The sequence below is a fragment of the Typha latifolia genome, chromosome 1, assembly GCF_019914945.1.
Source record: "Typha latifolia isolate L0001 chromosome 1, TyphaL0001v2, whole genome shotgun sequence".
In the NCBI taxonomy this organism is placed as follows: Eukaryota; Viridiplantae; Streptophyta; class Magnoliopsida; order Poales; family Typhaceae; genus Typha; species Typha latifolia.
In genome coordinates, this window is record NC_133086.1 from 17,419,754 (window position 1) to 17,435,420 (window position 15,667).

The following is a 15,667-nucleotide window of genomic DNA, read 5'->3' on the forward strand; positions in this document are numbered from 1 at the left end:
AACTGTTAATTGCCTGATTGCCTCACAACTTACAGAGACATTTTGCATCCTACAATCCCATAAGAACGATGGCCCATAAGAAAATTTCGTGCATCCACTTATGGTCATATTCTTTCCTCAGATGCAGACATATTGAATGGTTTGTTCTACCAGTGTGCCGAACCAGAGTCTTTGACTATCTAGATTTGCACTTGCACACCAAACATTGTACAAGATAGGTGAGTCGCCGACTTACCTGCGAAATCATGTGATTTCTTCTAGTCCACATGGCTGCTATTTAAGTTCGTCAAGAGAAATCGTTTTCCAAGATAACAATTTTTTTAAATAAAAATAGCTAGCTCGACAAATGGTCTTTAGTACCCTTAGCAAATTAAAGGGTTGCTATTGAAAAAGCTGAAATATCCAGCGATTTATATATCGTTATGTTTTCCTATCTACATATCTAAAATTGCTGATGGAGAAAGCGATTTATGTTAAATAAATCATTAACTTGGATAACAATTTATGTACATATACAAAATATCATATATGACATCCACATTGATTAGAAATCACCAAATCTCATATATAAGTTTGTAACTCACCTCCTTGAGTATATTGTTGAGTGTTCCGACTTAAAATAGTCCAAAACTCTGCTGAACCATGTCTTCCTTGCATGAAAACTACACTGCTGAGGTAAAGTCTAACCTGTATCGCTTCTCTCAGAAAAGGCCTAACCTGTATCTGGTCTGGTTCTGCATTAGCTACCCAAACTGGATTCAGGGATCTTGTGCCATCTGACATGAATGTGCAATGGGTGACCACAATCTAACTCAACCTACTCGTGTCATCAGTCCTTTGATCAGGTCCAGAGAATTAGTACTGTAGAGGTAGAATGAGAAAGATAACTAGATCATACGCTACATTTTTCACATATTTTTTTCAATTTTAAGGCGAGTTCACTCAAAACAGTGTGCGATGTATCAGGCTCCTGTCAATGCTGGGTATATGGAGTAATTTCCCTGATCATGCTTATGTTTTCGCTTTAATTAAGATATAACATTCCTAAGCTTTAAAAGGTACTGAACCTATAAGATTGGAGCAAACGCATTGGATAACTGTTGCCTAACTAAGTAGAACTGTCAACCAAAAAAGATCGAGAAATTTCAGTTCTTTCTGCTATTTTAATCTCACACTTGGTAAGAAACATATATATGAGTATATTACAGAAGATAGTAGAGATTGAGATTCACTAACATTAAAGTGACTTAATCAAGAATAAATTAAACATATTTGGCTTCTGATCAGATTGGGCTTACAGAATACTTTATTTCCTCTATTACAGGAAGGTCACCAAATTATGAAGGCAGAAACAATTATCCATTTTTATTAAAAAATAATAATCTGCATTTGTGACTATGCCTGTTAACTTGATTGAGCAAAGTAGTAAAACTTTGACAAAAAGAAGAGCACTCATACCATCTAGGAAAACAATGATGCCTAGGCATTTTGAATTGCTTTGCCATTGAAAGGAAAAAAAGAAAAAGCTTCTGCTATGAGTAGCAGAGGTCAAACTGGTTTGATGCAATACTATGAAATATAAGTTCCCTAAACACATACTAATGGCATCATATAGTAGATGCTCTTAGGAGTAGCATTATCTGCTCAAGCATACATCAATACAATATCTACCTGAATAAAAGAATTTAAATGAAGATGCTCACTAGTCGATTGGAACTTCAACCTCCATCTTCATATCAGAGTTGCCAAGGATCTAGGAGAAATCAGAAGTTAGTAATCCACAGATATTGGAATTGTTCCCTTCTAGCAAACTTATAAGCCCATAGTATGCACAAATGAAGAGGAACCTTGCCACGGCATTCGTTACATCAAGGATGAATATAACAACTCAAGAATAATAGCTAACAGATAAAAATATTAACTAAATTCAACTGCGAGAGACAACAGAAATACATCCCTTTGCAAAAATATATGATGTTATAAGCAGTGAACTTAATCCCATCCAAAAGTGCTGGAGGAATGTATCCTGTTAGATAGTGGGCCATGATTCATCTACCTAGGCATCTCACAAGCTCAAAAACACAAGCCTAGCTCTCTTAGACAAGTGTATGTAAAAGTAAGATCCACGTGATGGTCTTAGCACCTAGTAATCAGGCAGTGGACACCTATGCACCTCCTAATGCCTAATCCTCTACTTATGTGAAAGATCATAATTCATGGATATGTCATGCACTAGAACTTAAGCTGCTATGGCTAATAATTCAAGTCCTCCACTTACATCCCCATGAAACACACATGCTCAGCCCTTGCAAGATCAAAAACATTCTCCATTTATTGTGTGTTGGCTATTCCATTTGCAGGCATTCACAGAAGTAACAGAACATCAATAGGTTGATTTTGACTGAAAAGAAGGAAACATCAGAATACAAAGGTAACATGTTTCTAGAAATAATTGAAATATTAATCATTGGATGAAGAAAAAATATCTCTTTAATTGAAAACTAACACAACAATAAATTAGATGGACTCGAACCCAAGCTAAAAAAGATGAAGGTACACAATGTCCCAAACCAATCCAATCTATGATCTGGCTCAGGTGAGGTCTAACTAAACTAAGTGCAAATCTACCTTGTTGTGGTAATGTGAACCAACCCAAGTTTTACTCTCCTAAAATGAACCAATTAAACCACGAGGAATCAGTGAAATTAAAAGTTATTGAACATTCAAACAAAAGCTAATATATACACATTTCTAATGCTCCAAGTATACTGGGTTATAGACAAAACCTTTCAAGTTAGAAAAAAAAAAGATATTACCTTTAGAAAGTCAGATAAAGCAAGTGAGGAATCTGGTGTATAGCCAGCTTCTTCTAAGACTTCCATCAGAACTTTCTGATGAAAACAAGTAAAACATTAGTATCTGGAGATAAAAATAACAAGTTTATTTTACAAAATATTGAATCTCAAGAAGAAAATAAATTTTTGCAAGCCTGCTGTTCACGAAGATAAACTTGAAGGGAACTCTTGAGAGTCAAATGTAGGTGAAGAAATGCACATCATATCAATATTTAATGTGCTGAGTAACTTTTGAAAGTGCGAAGCGCTATATACATCTATTACAAAGAGGGAAGGTGAGGGATGTATATAATATATATACACCCACACACAGAGGAAAGGATGATAAAGATTACCATTCTGGAATAGTCTAATCGCCTACATTTGTGGCTTCATCTAACTACGCCCCAACCTGCAGATGTGCAGTTGGCCAATGTTCCTCCAATTTATACTTAAGCTGAATGAAATATATATACACAAGTCTCCTATTAAATGCCATAATGTATGAGGGTCTTGAATCATATGCATTAGGGTCTTGAATCATATGCATTAGTGCACCAATACTGTGTAGCCTAGGTGAATAATTCATGTGATTAGCTATCCAGACAATAGAACAGCTAATGATCTCTTATCCAAAAGAAGATTGCTGACTTGCATTGTTTCCTAAGCACACTATGAGCCTAGATAAAGGGAAAGATGAATAGTTTGATATAAATAGTTGTCATAAATTCATTAGCACATAGACCAAAGATTCAAATTTACGACATAGAAGCTAAAGTGAGATTGTTTTCCTTATCAGTAATTACAAATTGAATGTAAGAACTTGTGATAACTTTAAACTTAAAGTTTGCGAACATAAGATAACTTATTCATGGCAATTCAAATATTTCACAGATATATGGTATGGAAGCTGATTCCAGTTCTTTTAGAAAATAACTTTCATTGTGTTGAAATTACTAAAGCATGAAGCTGTAAGCAACTAAGTTCTTTCCATCAGATAGCTGAGACTGTATTTACTCAAGAAGTCAAAAATAAAATAAAAGTTTGGTTAATATTTCCCCCTAGTAACATGAAACAGATCTCTTTTATGATGAGATAATCAATGAAGCATTTTATGCATCATTACCATCAAATAATTGCTTGACTGATAAACATATTGAAGGTTCAAGGTTTCATTAGGATTTTGTTGCAAGGGAGGAAACATAACAAAAAAAAAAAAAAAAAAATAGAGAGAGTTGATGTACATCATCAACTGATAAAAATAGAATCCCACCAACCTGCCTCTGCTGCTCAGTCATAGAAGACCCAGTCAAGTCACGTAGAACGCTCAATATATCATCAAATGTGACCTTTCCATTGGAGTCCAAATCATAGACCTTGAAAATAACTACAAAATAAGAGTATGATTGTACTAAGAGACCCAGGAACACTAATCAGAACAACAATAGAGGATCCTAATAAAATTGAACACCTACATTCAATCTTTTGCTGCAGAGTTGTGCGGGAACTAAATGCCGATAAGAATGCAACAAATTCTTTAAAATTCAATCCATCCAGCATCCTCATCAGTCTCTGATAAAGCAATGAAAAGACCTAATGACAACACATGTATATACAACAGAGTAGAAAATTGCTACATTTATCTTAAAACTTAAAAAGAAAAAAGAAATTGGAAGAACTATGGTAAACCTGAGAGAGAGGATTCACAGCAAACTCTGGCACTGACATGAACTCATCAGCGGAGATAAATCCGCCGCTATTGCGATCGAGCTGGCAGAACCTATGGTAGAGTGAAACAATCTCTTGCTGCGAAACTAAAAGAATCGAACTTTTGTCATAAAAATCGTACCTTTGAAGAGAAAAACTAGCATTAGAACCAAATCAGAAACTACAAACTAGAATCACGCGGAAAAATAGAGCTTACAGGCGTGGTTGCAGTGCTCCTGGACCTCTTCGATGTCATATTGGGTGAGCATGGAGGAGGTATTCCCCATCGAAACGAGAGGATGTCACTGCAAGAGAATTGAAAGGAGGGAATCACGGAAAGCGAAAGAGAAGAAAACCCTAAAAATCCTGCCTTTAAAGATGTTAGGAGGATTTGCTAAGGTCTCTGTTGGTTAAATTGTTTGGTAGGTCACAGCAAGAGCGCAACAGGCAGTTGAGATCCAGAGAGTTTACGCCTCTCTCCCTCTCTCTCCTCTTATAACTATTTATTTTAACCTAATTATTATGTTAACCCAATGATTAAGTCTTATTAGCTAATAATAATTTCAGTTTCTCTTATAAATATTAAAATTGATATTTAATAAATTTGGTATTGAAGTGTTTTACATATAATTTGAATATGTTGAGAACCCTTTTTGACAGGATTTATTAAAGATAACTGGCATCTTTTATCTAATTTATAATTGAAAAAATAAAAATAAAAACGAAAAAGTTAGAGTGAAAATAATGATAATTTTTATTCACTTTTATCTTCTTCTTTTTTACCTCTGTGCCCATAAAATGATTAAAAAAACCATGTACTTAAAGTCCACAATATAACTTACTTTTATAATATTGATAATGAGTATTGTTTTGGTGCCCATAACAACATTTGGAATCCATTCGAGCGTGTAACATTTCACCACCTAGGATGAGCATCTGCATCTAGTTCGAATCCTCTGCACTAAAGACCACGTCCTAGTAAAATATTTTTCTTATTGACCTTTAACCGTCAAATAGGTTATTTATATACAGGACGAGTTCTCGTCCAGTTGATTCTTTCCAACACACTGTGTAAACCTTAAATATTAATACCTTTAAGTTTTCTTTTACTTTAGAAATAATTTTTTTAATTTTAAATTATAACTTTTAATTTAAAAATAATAGCTAAAACTATTAATACACTCATTTTAGAATACAAACACTATTTATCAATATTACATCACACGCACTAATTTAATTACTAATTTATCTTTGATTTTTATATCATCAATCTATTTTATAAAGTATTTATAAAAATTTTATAAAAATAAATATATTTTTTCATCCTTTTATTCACTTTATATCACATCAAAAATAATTATTACATTATTATTTTAGATGATAAGTGAATAATAGAAATAATTATTTATAGATCTAAAATAAAATTTTTATTTTAAAAATAACAAAAAGAAATACATATTTTAAAATTAACTTTATTGTTAAAGTAAACGGCGTTTAAAGTTATACACGTTGGCAGCATTATTCATATTTATAAAAAGAATACTATTTAAATTTTATTGACAAATAAAAAATAATTAATTAATAAATAAAGAGAGGGTTATGCACCTACTAAACTAGGGGCGTAAAAAATGTTAGGCTTATATCATTAAAGCATCCCTGAACGCTTGTTAAGGCTGCGGGTCGGAGAAGCTTGGGTAGGGTTCTGCGTCGCCGTACCGAACCGCACCGACAACACACCGCCACGTGGGCCTATCATGGCGGCACGATCACCGTCGGTCCAGATCCCCCCCCCCCCCCCACAAAAAGAATCTATCTACGTAGTACCCCAGGCAATGTCCCGTGTCTTGACCAAAAGTTAAGCAAAGCCTCATGCACTCATCTCGTAGGGTCCTAGGGTCGTAGGGACCCCCTCTTTAAGGTCACCCTCAAAACCAATAGGGTCCCAAGCGATCGAACGGCGACGAATCATCCTCCCTGTGGCCCCCACCCTACCGTCCGGTGGTCCCTCTCCGCCATGTGCCCTAATCGAGTGATCGGGTCCCACGCTTGGCAGTTAAGTATCCTTTCCCCAAGTGCGTTTTTAAAGTGTGCCTGCGGCTCTACTTAGATGGGGCTACAGTTCGTACGTTTCAGGGGGGTGGTGACGTCGTACATTGACGTGGAGCGTGGTGCTTTGCTGAGCAGGTTAATGAAGCTAGGGCGTACGTGTCGTCCGATCGGCGGCGTTGGTTTCCAACTGAACCGCGTCTCCCTTGAGGAGCGGTTATGACTTTGTCTAGGTAGGGAGCGGTTGGCGTAGAAAGGAGAGATGGTGAGGTATGGGCACCACCTGGTAACTTATCCCTCGTCACTAACTACCCCCCATCTTGAGCTTTTTGTTTTTGTTTTAGTGATTAATTTGTTTAATACAAAGGAAGTCGCGAGAAGAATGAATGGTTTTGGATTTCCTGCTTCTGTTTGAAAAAAGTTATTGGATATAAATAAATTGTAGATTATTAAAAATTTTAGAAAAAAATTAATATTTTATCTTTCGGTGATTTGACTCGATTTAATTTCTTCCATTTAATTTTAAATTTGAGCATTTAAATTTTCTTTGGTCTACACCAATTTGTAAGTGTACTAGGTAATTAAAACGAACGGCATGATTTAAAAATGATAGAAATAATTCAATTATTTTTTAATTTATTTATTAGTTGTAATTTGATCTAAATCACACAAGAGTAAATCTTTAGATTTAAGGTATAATAAGAAAAATTAAAATCATGCTAAAACAAAGAGTCATCGGTAGAAGAATTCATTATGAATTAAAATACTGGGAGCATATTTTCATCTATATATTTATACTAATTTACATAAAATCGTGTATCCAGCGATATATTTTAAATCTATTTTTCTTTTATTAGAGAAAGTGGAAATACATTATTTTACTAAAAGAAAAGCGGAAATATATCAAATCATATTGTCAAAAGAAGAAGACGTGATGATAAAACTTGATATTTTATACCAATACGTTACAATTACTCAACAATACTTCACAAAAAAACAAAATTAATCTACTGCGTTAAGTCATGAAATATGTTATGCATGCTAATCATATAGTCTAGAAACTGCTAGAAATTCACTTGCCACGTGGCATTAAATGATAAGAAGCTGGATTCTGTGAGCAGATGAAGATGATCTGAGTCCTACGTGGTCAGCATATAGAGAGTAAATGTCAAGTTATGAATCCACCTTGTGTTTTCTCAAAAATAGAGAATAATAATGAATAATGCTACTTTTCGTTGTTAGTTCGACTTCCACGACCAAGTGACTTCTGTTAGGTAAGCTAACCTACCGGTGATTGCATCCTAAAGCGGGTCAAATTAGGATGTAAGTTAGAGAGGAAAAAGCCGTTGGTATTACGATGGAAACCGTACCATGAAATAATAAAGCGAACAAATAATTATAATAGAAAAAGAAAAGAGAAAGTTCGACAAAATAAAGTTCCAAATTTTTCTTCTTAAACTTTTCCTCTCCTGAAATTATTTTTTTTCCTCCTTATTGTTTCTCGTCACGGCGCTCCGATCGCAAATCGAGTTCGTCGTTCGCGACGCGAGGTTAGGGTTTTGTGGTGGCCCCGCGGGAATCGTCCTCGCTTGCCTGCTCTTCCTTCGCACCTGCGAGATTCGTGTTCGATCGCTTTGTTCGTCGTGCGGGGGGGGGGGGAATCGTTGTGTAATCCCCGAGGTCAGATGGTTCTGAGAAGCTTTTAATTTGATGCCCTTTTGGCATAGTTGTTTTGACGGTTTCTTCGATTTAGTACCCAATTTGCAGTGCTACTTGCCTTTAATTAGCGCAGCTGCATCGATTTCTGCGGAATTTTGGTGAAAGGATGATGCTTTCATTTCTTCAAGTGATTCGGATGCTTGGGTAGCCTTGGATTGAGATGGAAATGTGAATTTGGGGGTGATTTTAAAGATTTTTTAAATAGAAGAATTTATATGGATGAGTTTTCTTGTTCCTTGGAATCAGTGATTACGCTCTCATTGAGAGGTACAAATTTCTACGATGAATTTGTAGTAGGTGGTGAAAAGAAAATCGCTTTTTTTATGTAGTTTCCGATGACATTTTTATAACAATTTTACCTCCCCGGCACGTGGATCTCAATGGCAGTTCCAAAACCCCAAGTATCTGTGCATTTTCCCCAGAAATAGATAAATCCTCTCCCCTTTCCTCGAATCCCGCTCGATCCTCAGGTGGAGCCGTTGTTGTTGGGTGATGGATAAATTGTATTTACTTACCTGGTTCCCGTTTACTGTTTTACCACACATAGTTATGGACAATACTTTTCTCCGATTCCTGCAAATTTCCACCTCCATTTAATTCGTTCTTTCCAGCGTTTGGAAGTAACCCATAACCCACCCGACCATGGCACTCCCGTGAAGACAGGGGGACAAACAACCAAAGGAACCAATCTCAATTCCTACGGAAAATGATTAAAATATAGATAGCATTCATTGTTTGACTCACCCCTCGGTTATCTATCTTTCTCCTGCTGCAAGTCGTCGGACGGTCTATAGTATATACGTTGTCGTTCTTCCTCTTTCTCGTTATCCAACTGCCTCACTGGTACCGCTGTAGCCAGAAAAGTTCTTCCTGATCTGCCCTGATGTTGGGCTTTGCTATGAGTTCATATACCGATTTGTTGTTGAGTGTTGCGTTAACATGTACGTTTGTTTGAAGGAAAAAAAAAATGGGGTTCCTTTTTATTTTTCCTTTTGTCTTTTCATTCATGAGTTACTCTCTTTTTTGCTAGCTTTTGTTTGTTAGGTACTTTTTTTTCATTTGGTGGTTCAATTCTCCTTATTCTTTTGTTATCTTTTTGTGTCAGATTTGATGATCTGGTGCCCGTTTTTGTAGATAGGTAGTTCTATGATAATCACATCAATGTGGTTTGATTTGGAAGAAGTTGATGGATGTCCGTAAAAGTCAGCCTTCAGGGGCTGTGGCGGTGCATAAAACAGCTCAGGTGGAGGATACTCTGAGGCCACCATTGGTCCCATCTGAGAAGAACAATGCCGTTCCCGCAAGTCACAAGACCCGGACAAGAGAAATTGCTTCTAGGTACAAATCAGGGATCTCATCGACTCCTATTTCCACTCCTAGTACTACTAGACGATGCCCATCTCCAAATTCTAGCCGCACTTCCCCCTCAGCTGGTACATTGCTGCCTAAGAGATCACAATCAGCAGAGAGGAGAAGACCCTCCACTCCTTCAAGGCCCTCTACACCTTCATCACCATCTTCTCGGCCATCTACACCTTCTTCGCCATCTTCGAGGTCCACCACACCAGTTCATGATACGGTGAAAGAGATGCATATTACTTCTCGCCGTCTGATTAGCAACAGGGCTCCTGATGGCTTGTGGCCTTCAATGCGGAGTCTCTCTTCCTCTTTCCAGTCAGAGTCTATCTCAATTCCTGTTAGTAAGAGGGAAAAGGTAATCTCCTGTTCCTCATCAGATCAGACCAAGTCATCTTCCAACAGAGTACCTGAGAGAAAGAGAACTCCTCTGCGAGGGAGGAACACCTCTGATCAGTGTGAGAATTCTCGCCCTCTAGAAAATTCGCATGCTAGGGTGATTGATCAGCACAGATGGCCTGCTATGATGGGCGGAAAGTTGTCTGCCACTGCCATGTCAAGAAGTGTAGATCTTACTGATAAGGTGAATAGATCCGTTCCTATGTCACGAGGAGTTTCACCAAGAAGAATGCCTGCATCTGATGGTGCAGGTAAAAGCCTGCAGAAATCATTGAGTGAGGTCGCAAGGCAACTGGCTATAGATGGAACTGTGACAGCAGAGAAGAAGATGGGTTCAAGTGTCAATCTTTCTTCTCAAACTTTAGAAAGATCCACATCTGCAACAAGGCCAAGCAGGACGCTATCTTCACCAATCCGAGGTTTACAGCGCTCTTCTTCACCAAGCAAGGTCATGTCAATTACGTCCTCTACATCTAGGAGCATGCAGAGTCCATCTCGGACTAGACCATCGACACCTGGCCACTCATCTATTTCTGGAAATAGTCCAACAATTGGTAGATCCTCTGTTCTTAACTATATTGCTGATGCGAGAAAAGGAAAGAGGAATGCAAACCACATAGAAGATGTTCATCAGCTACGGCTGCTGTACAATAGGAACTTGCAATGGCGCTCTATAAATGCCCATGCAGATGAAACACTTACGATCCAAAAACGGACTGCTGAGGTAGGAGTATGATGCCTTCCTATATCTTGTAAAAGCTTGTTTTTATCCTGTACTTCTTAATTTATAAATGCATAGATTTTTTGGATTTAAAGCTTTAAGGTTGCTGGTGGGATTTTCTGTCGTATGTACTAGCATCCATATTTATGCTTATGTATTATGCCGCAAATTTAGTATAGTCTCTTCGACATTTTGCAGAATTCAGATTAGAATAGAATTGATCCTTTGATCAAAAAGTCCTACTAATATATGCAGTATTGTCTGGCTGTAACCATTCATGTACTGCCCTTGTTTTTAATCTTCCATGTTTTCATGGGCTGTATTTATTTTTATTTGACATATTATTCTGCCTGTGATTTTGCAACGTGCTGTTATCAACTTCTTTTTAGTAATTGAATGGATCACATAAGTAACTTAATGAATTTGCATGAAACAGAGTAAACTTTATAGCGTATGGGATGCTACCTCTATGGTGCGTGATTCTGTCATCATGAAAAGGATTGGTGTGCAACAGCTGAGGCAAGAGATGAAGTTGAACATGATCTTGAAAGAGCAAGTAAGATATTTGTAATATCTTCTTCATTTTATCACCAGTCAGCTCACTTTAACTGTTATCATGAGTGCAAAGATGCTTCTTATCTTAAATAATGCAGAGTCCAAAGATTGTCCATTAATTTTGTGAGACTATAGGGATGTTTGTATCTAGCCAGCAGCTTGAGATGTATGAATAGTTCTAGTAGTATTATCCGATGTACATCTTCTCAGTTAAGATGTTGCAGATGTAAAATAAAAGAAATACTAATAAGACATGTTCAAAATAAACTACTATAGTAAGATACATCCTCATTGATCTTTTAATCTATATGCTAAGATATGAAGATATGCCATAGTAGGAGTACCATGCATATAATGATTGAAAAGTGTGTCATGTCCAGAATCTATTACCGTCATGACGTGTTTTCGCCAAATATGTGACATACTTGACATGGTCCTACTCTATCGACCACATCCTAGTGCTAAATAAAATAAGCACATAATACAGGATCTCAATCAGTGTCTCCAAAAGATCTACTTTGGGCTAATCAGATTATCATAAATCATGGTATAATGGTGGCCTAAAAAATCCTTCATGTTTCTCCACTGATATAATTGTAGACATCAACTTTTATGTAGTCTCACCTCATCAAATTGAGAACCTTACAAGACTTTTCACAATCAATCAATGTCATACACAGGAAATTTACAAGCAGCATCATGTATCCTATCGTAGATCAGAGTAAATTAATGACTCAAGAGACATATCGACATACACACACACACACACACACACACACACACACACAGATGCATAGCACAGAGTGTCATCGTCCTTTTTGCATAATTAAAACTTAGTCACTTTTCAATAATTTAGAATTGAAGTCATTCTGCATTGCTATTAGTCAGCATACCCTGACAAAAAAAGTTCAAACTTTCTTGAGCTGGTTGAAGCATTATCCTTAGACATGGCATGCCTTTGTGAGGCATCTCAACTCTAAAGGTGATAGTTGTTCGCAACCTCATTTCTTTTCTATAAAGAAGTTCAAAGCAATATTGAAAAAAAATTTACTTGCAAAGTTGCAATAGTTTTTTAAGTTCTATCTCCTTTTAGTTACTTTCCCGGTATGTGTATTATAATTCAAAAAATGTATGAGATGTTTCTGTAGGCATACTTGAAGTTTTTCAATAACATTGTGAATTCAATTTAGATTGCTTACCTTGAACACTGGGCGGCTTCTGAAAGAGAGCACTGTAGTTCTTTATCAGGCGCAATTGAAGCTCTTAAAGCAAGCACGCTGCGACTTCCAGTTACAGGAGGGGCAAGGGTATGCAGTAACTGAATATATATTATATAGCGTGGCATGTTTAATTCTGTGGAGGGGTTCTTCAGTAATATGCAGAATTTACTTTTAGTACATTTTATTTTTTCTTTGTGTTTTCAAAGATGCTAATCACCATACTTTCTACAGGCAGATGTACTTGCTGTTAAGAATGCTGTTAGTTCAGCTGTTGACGTAATGCAAGTGATGGGTTCGTCAGTTTGTTACTTGTTATCAAAGGTCAGATATCAGCATGTCTAAGATAAATCCATTTGCTTCATTTCTACTGCATTCAATGGATTTATGAGATCTAGCTTTATTTTGGGTGGCAAGTATAACTTTTGAAATTTTTGCATCACTATATCAGTGCCATGTCGTTCTTACCTGTTGTGTTTCCAAGTTGACCAGTAAGTATCATTTAAAATGTACGCGCACATTATCTTTCCTTATGTGTTTCTGGGGTTGGGTATTTTAAAATTATATCGATACCAATAGGTATCGATGATTCCATCATTGAACATTTTCGAACTGTTATAAACTACATGGAGGGGATTTTCTCAGCCTTTCCCTGAAAGATTGGACGTTCTTTATTCATTCTAGTATTCCCTACTTAAGACCGACATGTTACATCATTCGACATGTCTTATGTTCACTGAAATGTCTATCTGAAGGCACTTGGCTGCTGAAAATGCATATCCAGTTGCCTGCTCTAAATAGGTGCTATAAAGTTTCCTGAATTATCTAAATTAACTTTGTTTTCATTCTTTTCTTTGTGTGTTTAAGCATGTTAGTCAACTAAACTGTACATGAATTATGTCTTACAGGTGGAGGGTACAAAATCTCTGGTTTCAGAGCTTTCAGTTGTTGCAACAAAAGAGAAATCCATGCTTGATGAATGCAGAGAACTTCTAGCTGCAGCAGCAGCTTTGCAGGTATATTAAACTAGGCTAAGAAGCATACGAAAGATCCATGCCTACAGATGTTCACTATTTTTTATGGATAAATACATTTGGAAGTAGGAAATTACATATGATTTGCTATTGAGCAGGTGCAGGAGTCCAGCCTAAGAACCCACCTCATACAACTGAGACAGGAAGCCCTTACAACACAGTGATGTACCACACCAGATTAAACATTTCACGATGGCAGGGCTGATACTCTGATGCTAACTTAATATTGGTAGTGATAACAGCATTTATTAGGCTCAGTGAGTGTAAATGATTTTCACTGCATTGTGAACGGTTATATTTTTTTTTTTATTTCTTTTCTTCCTTTTTCCATACTTTTCTTCTTTGAAAAGGCTGAGAACCATATCCCTTTGTCAAATGGAATGTACTTTTTTACCACTCATGGAAAGAAAAGTGCTGTAAAATATAGCCAAGTGTTACTGAGTTATGCATAAGAAAGTCGTTCTTTTGCTACTTCTAACAGCTTTTAGATGGAGAATATTGCTTAGAATGCAATTGTATCGCAGAGGACAAATTTTACCAGCTCTCTGGTGGTGTTTTACCTGTAAGTCAGAGTATATTCTTATAACATTGGTGTGCAAGTGAATCCAAGTGTTCTTCCTATACTGTTTATCTGATCATCAATATAATGCAACAGATTTTAAAAAAATATTATGCAAGATATGAAATGGTCAGAGATTTATGCCACTTAGTTTCCTTCAATGCTTCATGTGATATTATTCAGATGGTGCATCTATTCGCCTTTGTCAATTCCGGAAATAGTATTAGTTGAAATCGTTCCACTGACCTGTTGTTCGGTCTAAGTCAGATGTTTTTTCCTTTCTCTACAATCTATAGTTTAAAAATAAATTAATTGAAACAGGGGAGCTTATTGTGATCGTCGTTCTTAGTTAAATCTAATTCTCTTTTTTTTTTAGGAAAAAAAGGAGGCACTACAAACTAAATCCTTGCATTAAACCTGAAGCATCTCTCAGAAAAGACCTGTGTCACTAATCCTTCTTAATTTGCACGGTAATAGTAGATTACTCTCTTTTTTTTTTTGCTGTGACCGTTAAAATTTGATCACTACTATTCTCTGACACCAAGCTGGTTATGCAATTAGCATTATTGTGATCTGAATGACCATGTGTTGAAGTTCTAAGAAAAAGATAATACGATAGAGTACAAGTGGCAAATCTTGATCCAACCTAATAATCTAACATGATAATTCAGCTCTTAATCGGATTTGGATTTAGTATAATCAGATTGGTTTGTAAACGGGTCAATCCACCCATTTAATCCGTTTGACTTTAAGTATACAAGTTGGGTCGGGTCGGGTCAACCCGCCAGCCTATATATATATATATATATATAAGGTAACTAAAGTTTAAAACCTAAATCAATCTACCCTCTCGTTCTCTCCACTCTTCAGTGGTACAACTGCCTCGTCCAAATCACTAAGAGGGCAAAAAAAAAATTATCGCGCCTCCTCTCTCTCCAATCTCTCCTGCCGCTATTTGTCACCTGCCGTAGTGCTTCTCGTAGTCCCGCTTAGTCTCCACCTGCCATCTGCCTCAAGAGTTCGTCGGCGTCCATCTGCGGTGCCTCCGCACCTCCTCTCTCTCTGATCTCTCTAACCACCTCCGTCTGCAGTGTCTCCTAGCTCCCACCTCCGTCTCCACCTTAGTCTGGGTGCCTCCCACCTCTTCTCTCTCTCTCCTAATCTCTCCAACCCCCTTACCCTTGTCGAATTTTTTCTCCATCTGCCCTAACCCTCACCGTCGCTGCCTACTGGCTTCATTGCCATCGGTGCTTATCGAGACCTTTGTTATGGTGAATTATTAAGATTATAATCTTGATATAAACTCTATTGTGTGGACTTTGTTCTAAACTCTATTATATGGACTTCTATTATAGTGAATTATTAGGATTGTAATTTTTATATTATATGAGTTTTGAGTTGAAAATATGTTATTTTGTTTGTATAATACACCATTTATATAGAATAATTCGGTAAATATTAAATTTTATATAGAATTTATATTAAACGGATTAGACGGATAGTGTTAACGTGTCGGGCTA

The 15,667-nt window shown here is 36.7% G+C and overlaps 2 protein-coding genes across 9 annotated transcripts; one reads left to right on the plus strand and one right to left on the minus strand.

Moving 5' to 3' along the window:
- Positions 1-1,462: 1,462 nt before the first annotated feature.
- Positions 1,463-5,032, minus strand: LOC140780625 (uncharacterized). Of its 2 annotated transcripts, none has more exons than XM_073126294.1 (6): positions 4,759-5,032; positions 4,524-4,648; positions 4,310-4,406; positions 4,112-4,221; positions 2,817-2,891; positions 1,463-1,753 (listed from the first exon to the last, which is right to left on the minus strand). In XM_073126294.1, the coding sequence occupies exons 1-6, from the start codon at positions 4,826-4,828 to the stop codon at positions 1,703-1,705; spliced, it is 528 nt and encodes a 175-aa protein (XP_072982395.1). In that variant the 5' UTR covers positions 4,829-5,032; the 3' UTR covers positions 1,463-1,702. The 2 variants fall into 2 exon arrangements, with proteins under 2 accessions (XP_072982395.1, XP_072982394.1); XM_073126293.1 differs by having other exon boundaries at positions 4,310-4,427.
- Positions 5,033-8,008: 2,976 nt separating this feature from the next.
- On the plus strand, positions 8,009-14,059 carry LOC140780344 (AUGMIN subunit 8-like). Of its 7 annotated transcripts, none has more exons than XM_073125812.1 (7): positions 8,009-8,267; positions 9,412-10,785; positions 11,219-11,338; positions 12,528-12,644; positions 12,789-12,878; positions 13,463-13,570; positions 13,687-14,059. In XM_073125812.1, the coding sequence occupies exons 2-7, from the start codon at positions 9,493-9,495 to the stop codon at positions 13,750-13,752; spliced, it is 1,794 nt and encodes a 597-aa protein (XP_072981913.1). In that variant the 5' UTR covers positions 8,009-8,267; positions 9,412-9,492; the 3' UTR covers positions 13,753-14,059. The 7 variants fall into 7 exon arrangements, with proteins under 7 accessions (XP_072981913.1, XP_072981911.1, XP_072981914.1 ...); XM_073125810.1 differs by having other exon boundaries at positions 9,441-10,785; XM_073125813.1 differs by having other exon boundaries at positions 9,445-10,785.
- The last annotated feature ends 1,608 nt before the right edge of the window (positions 14,060-15,667 follow it).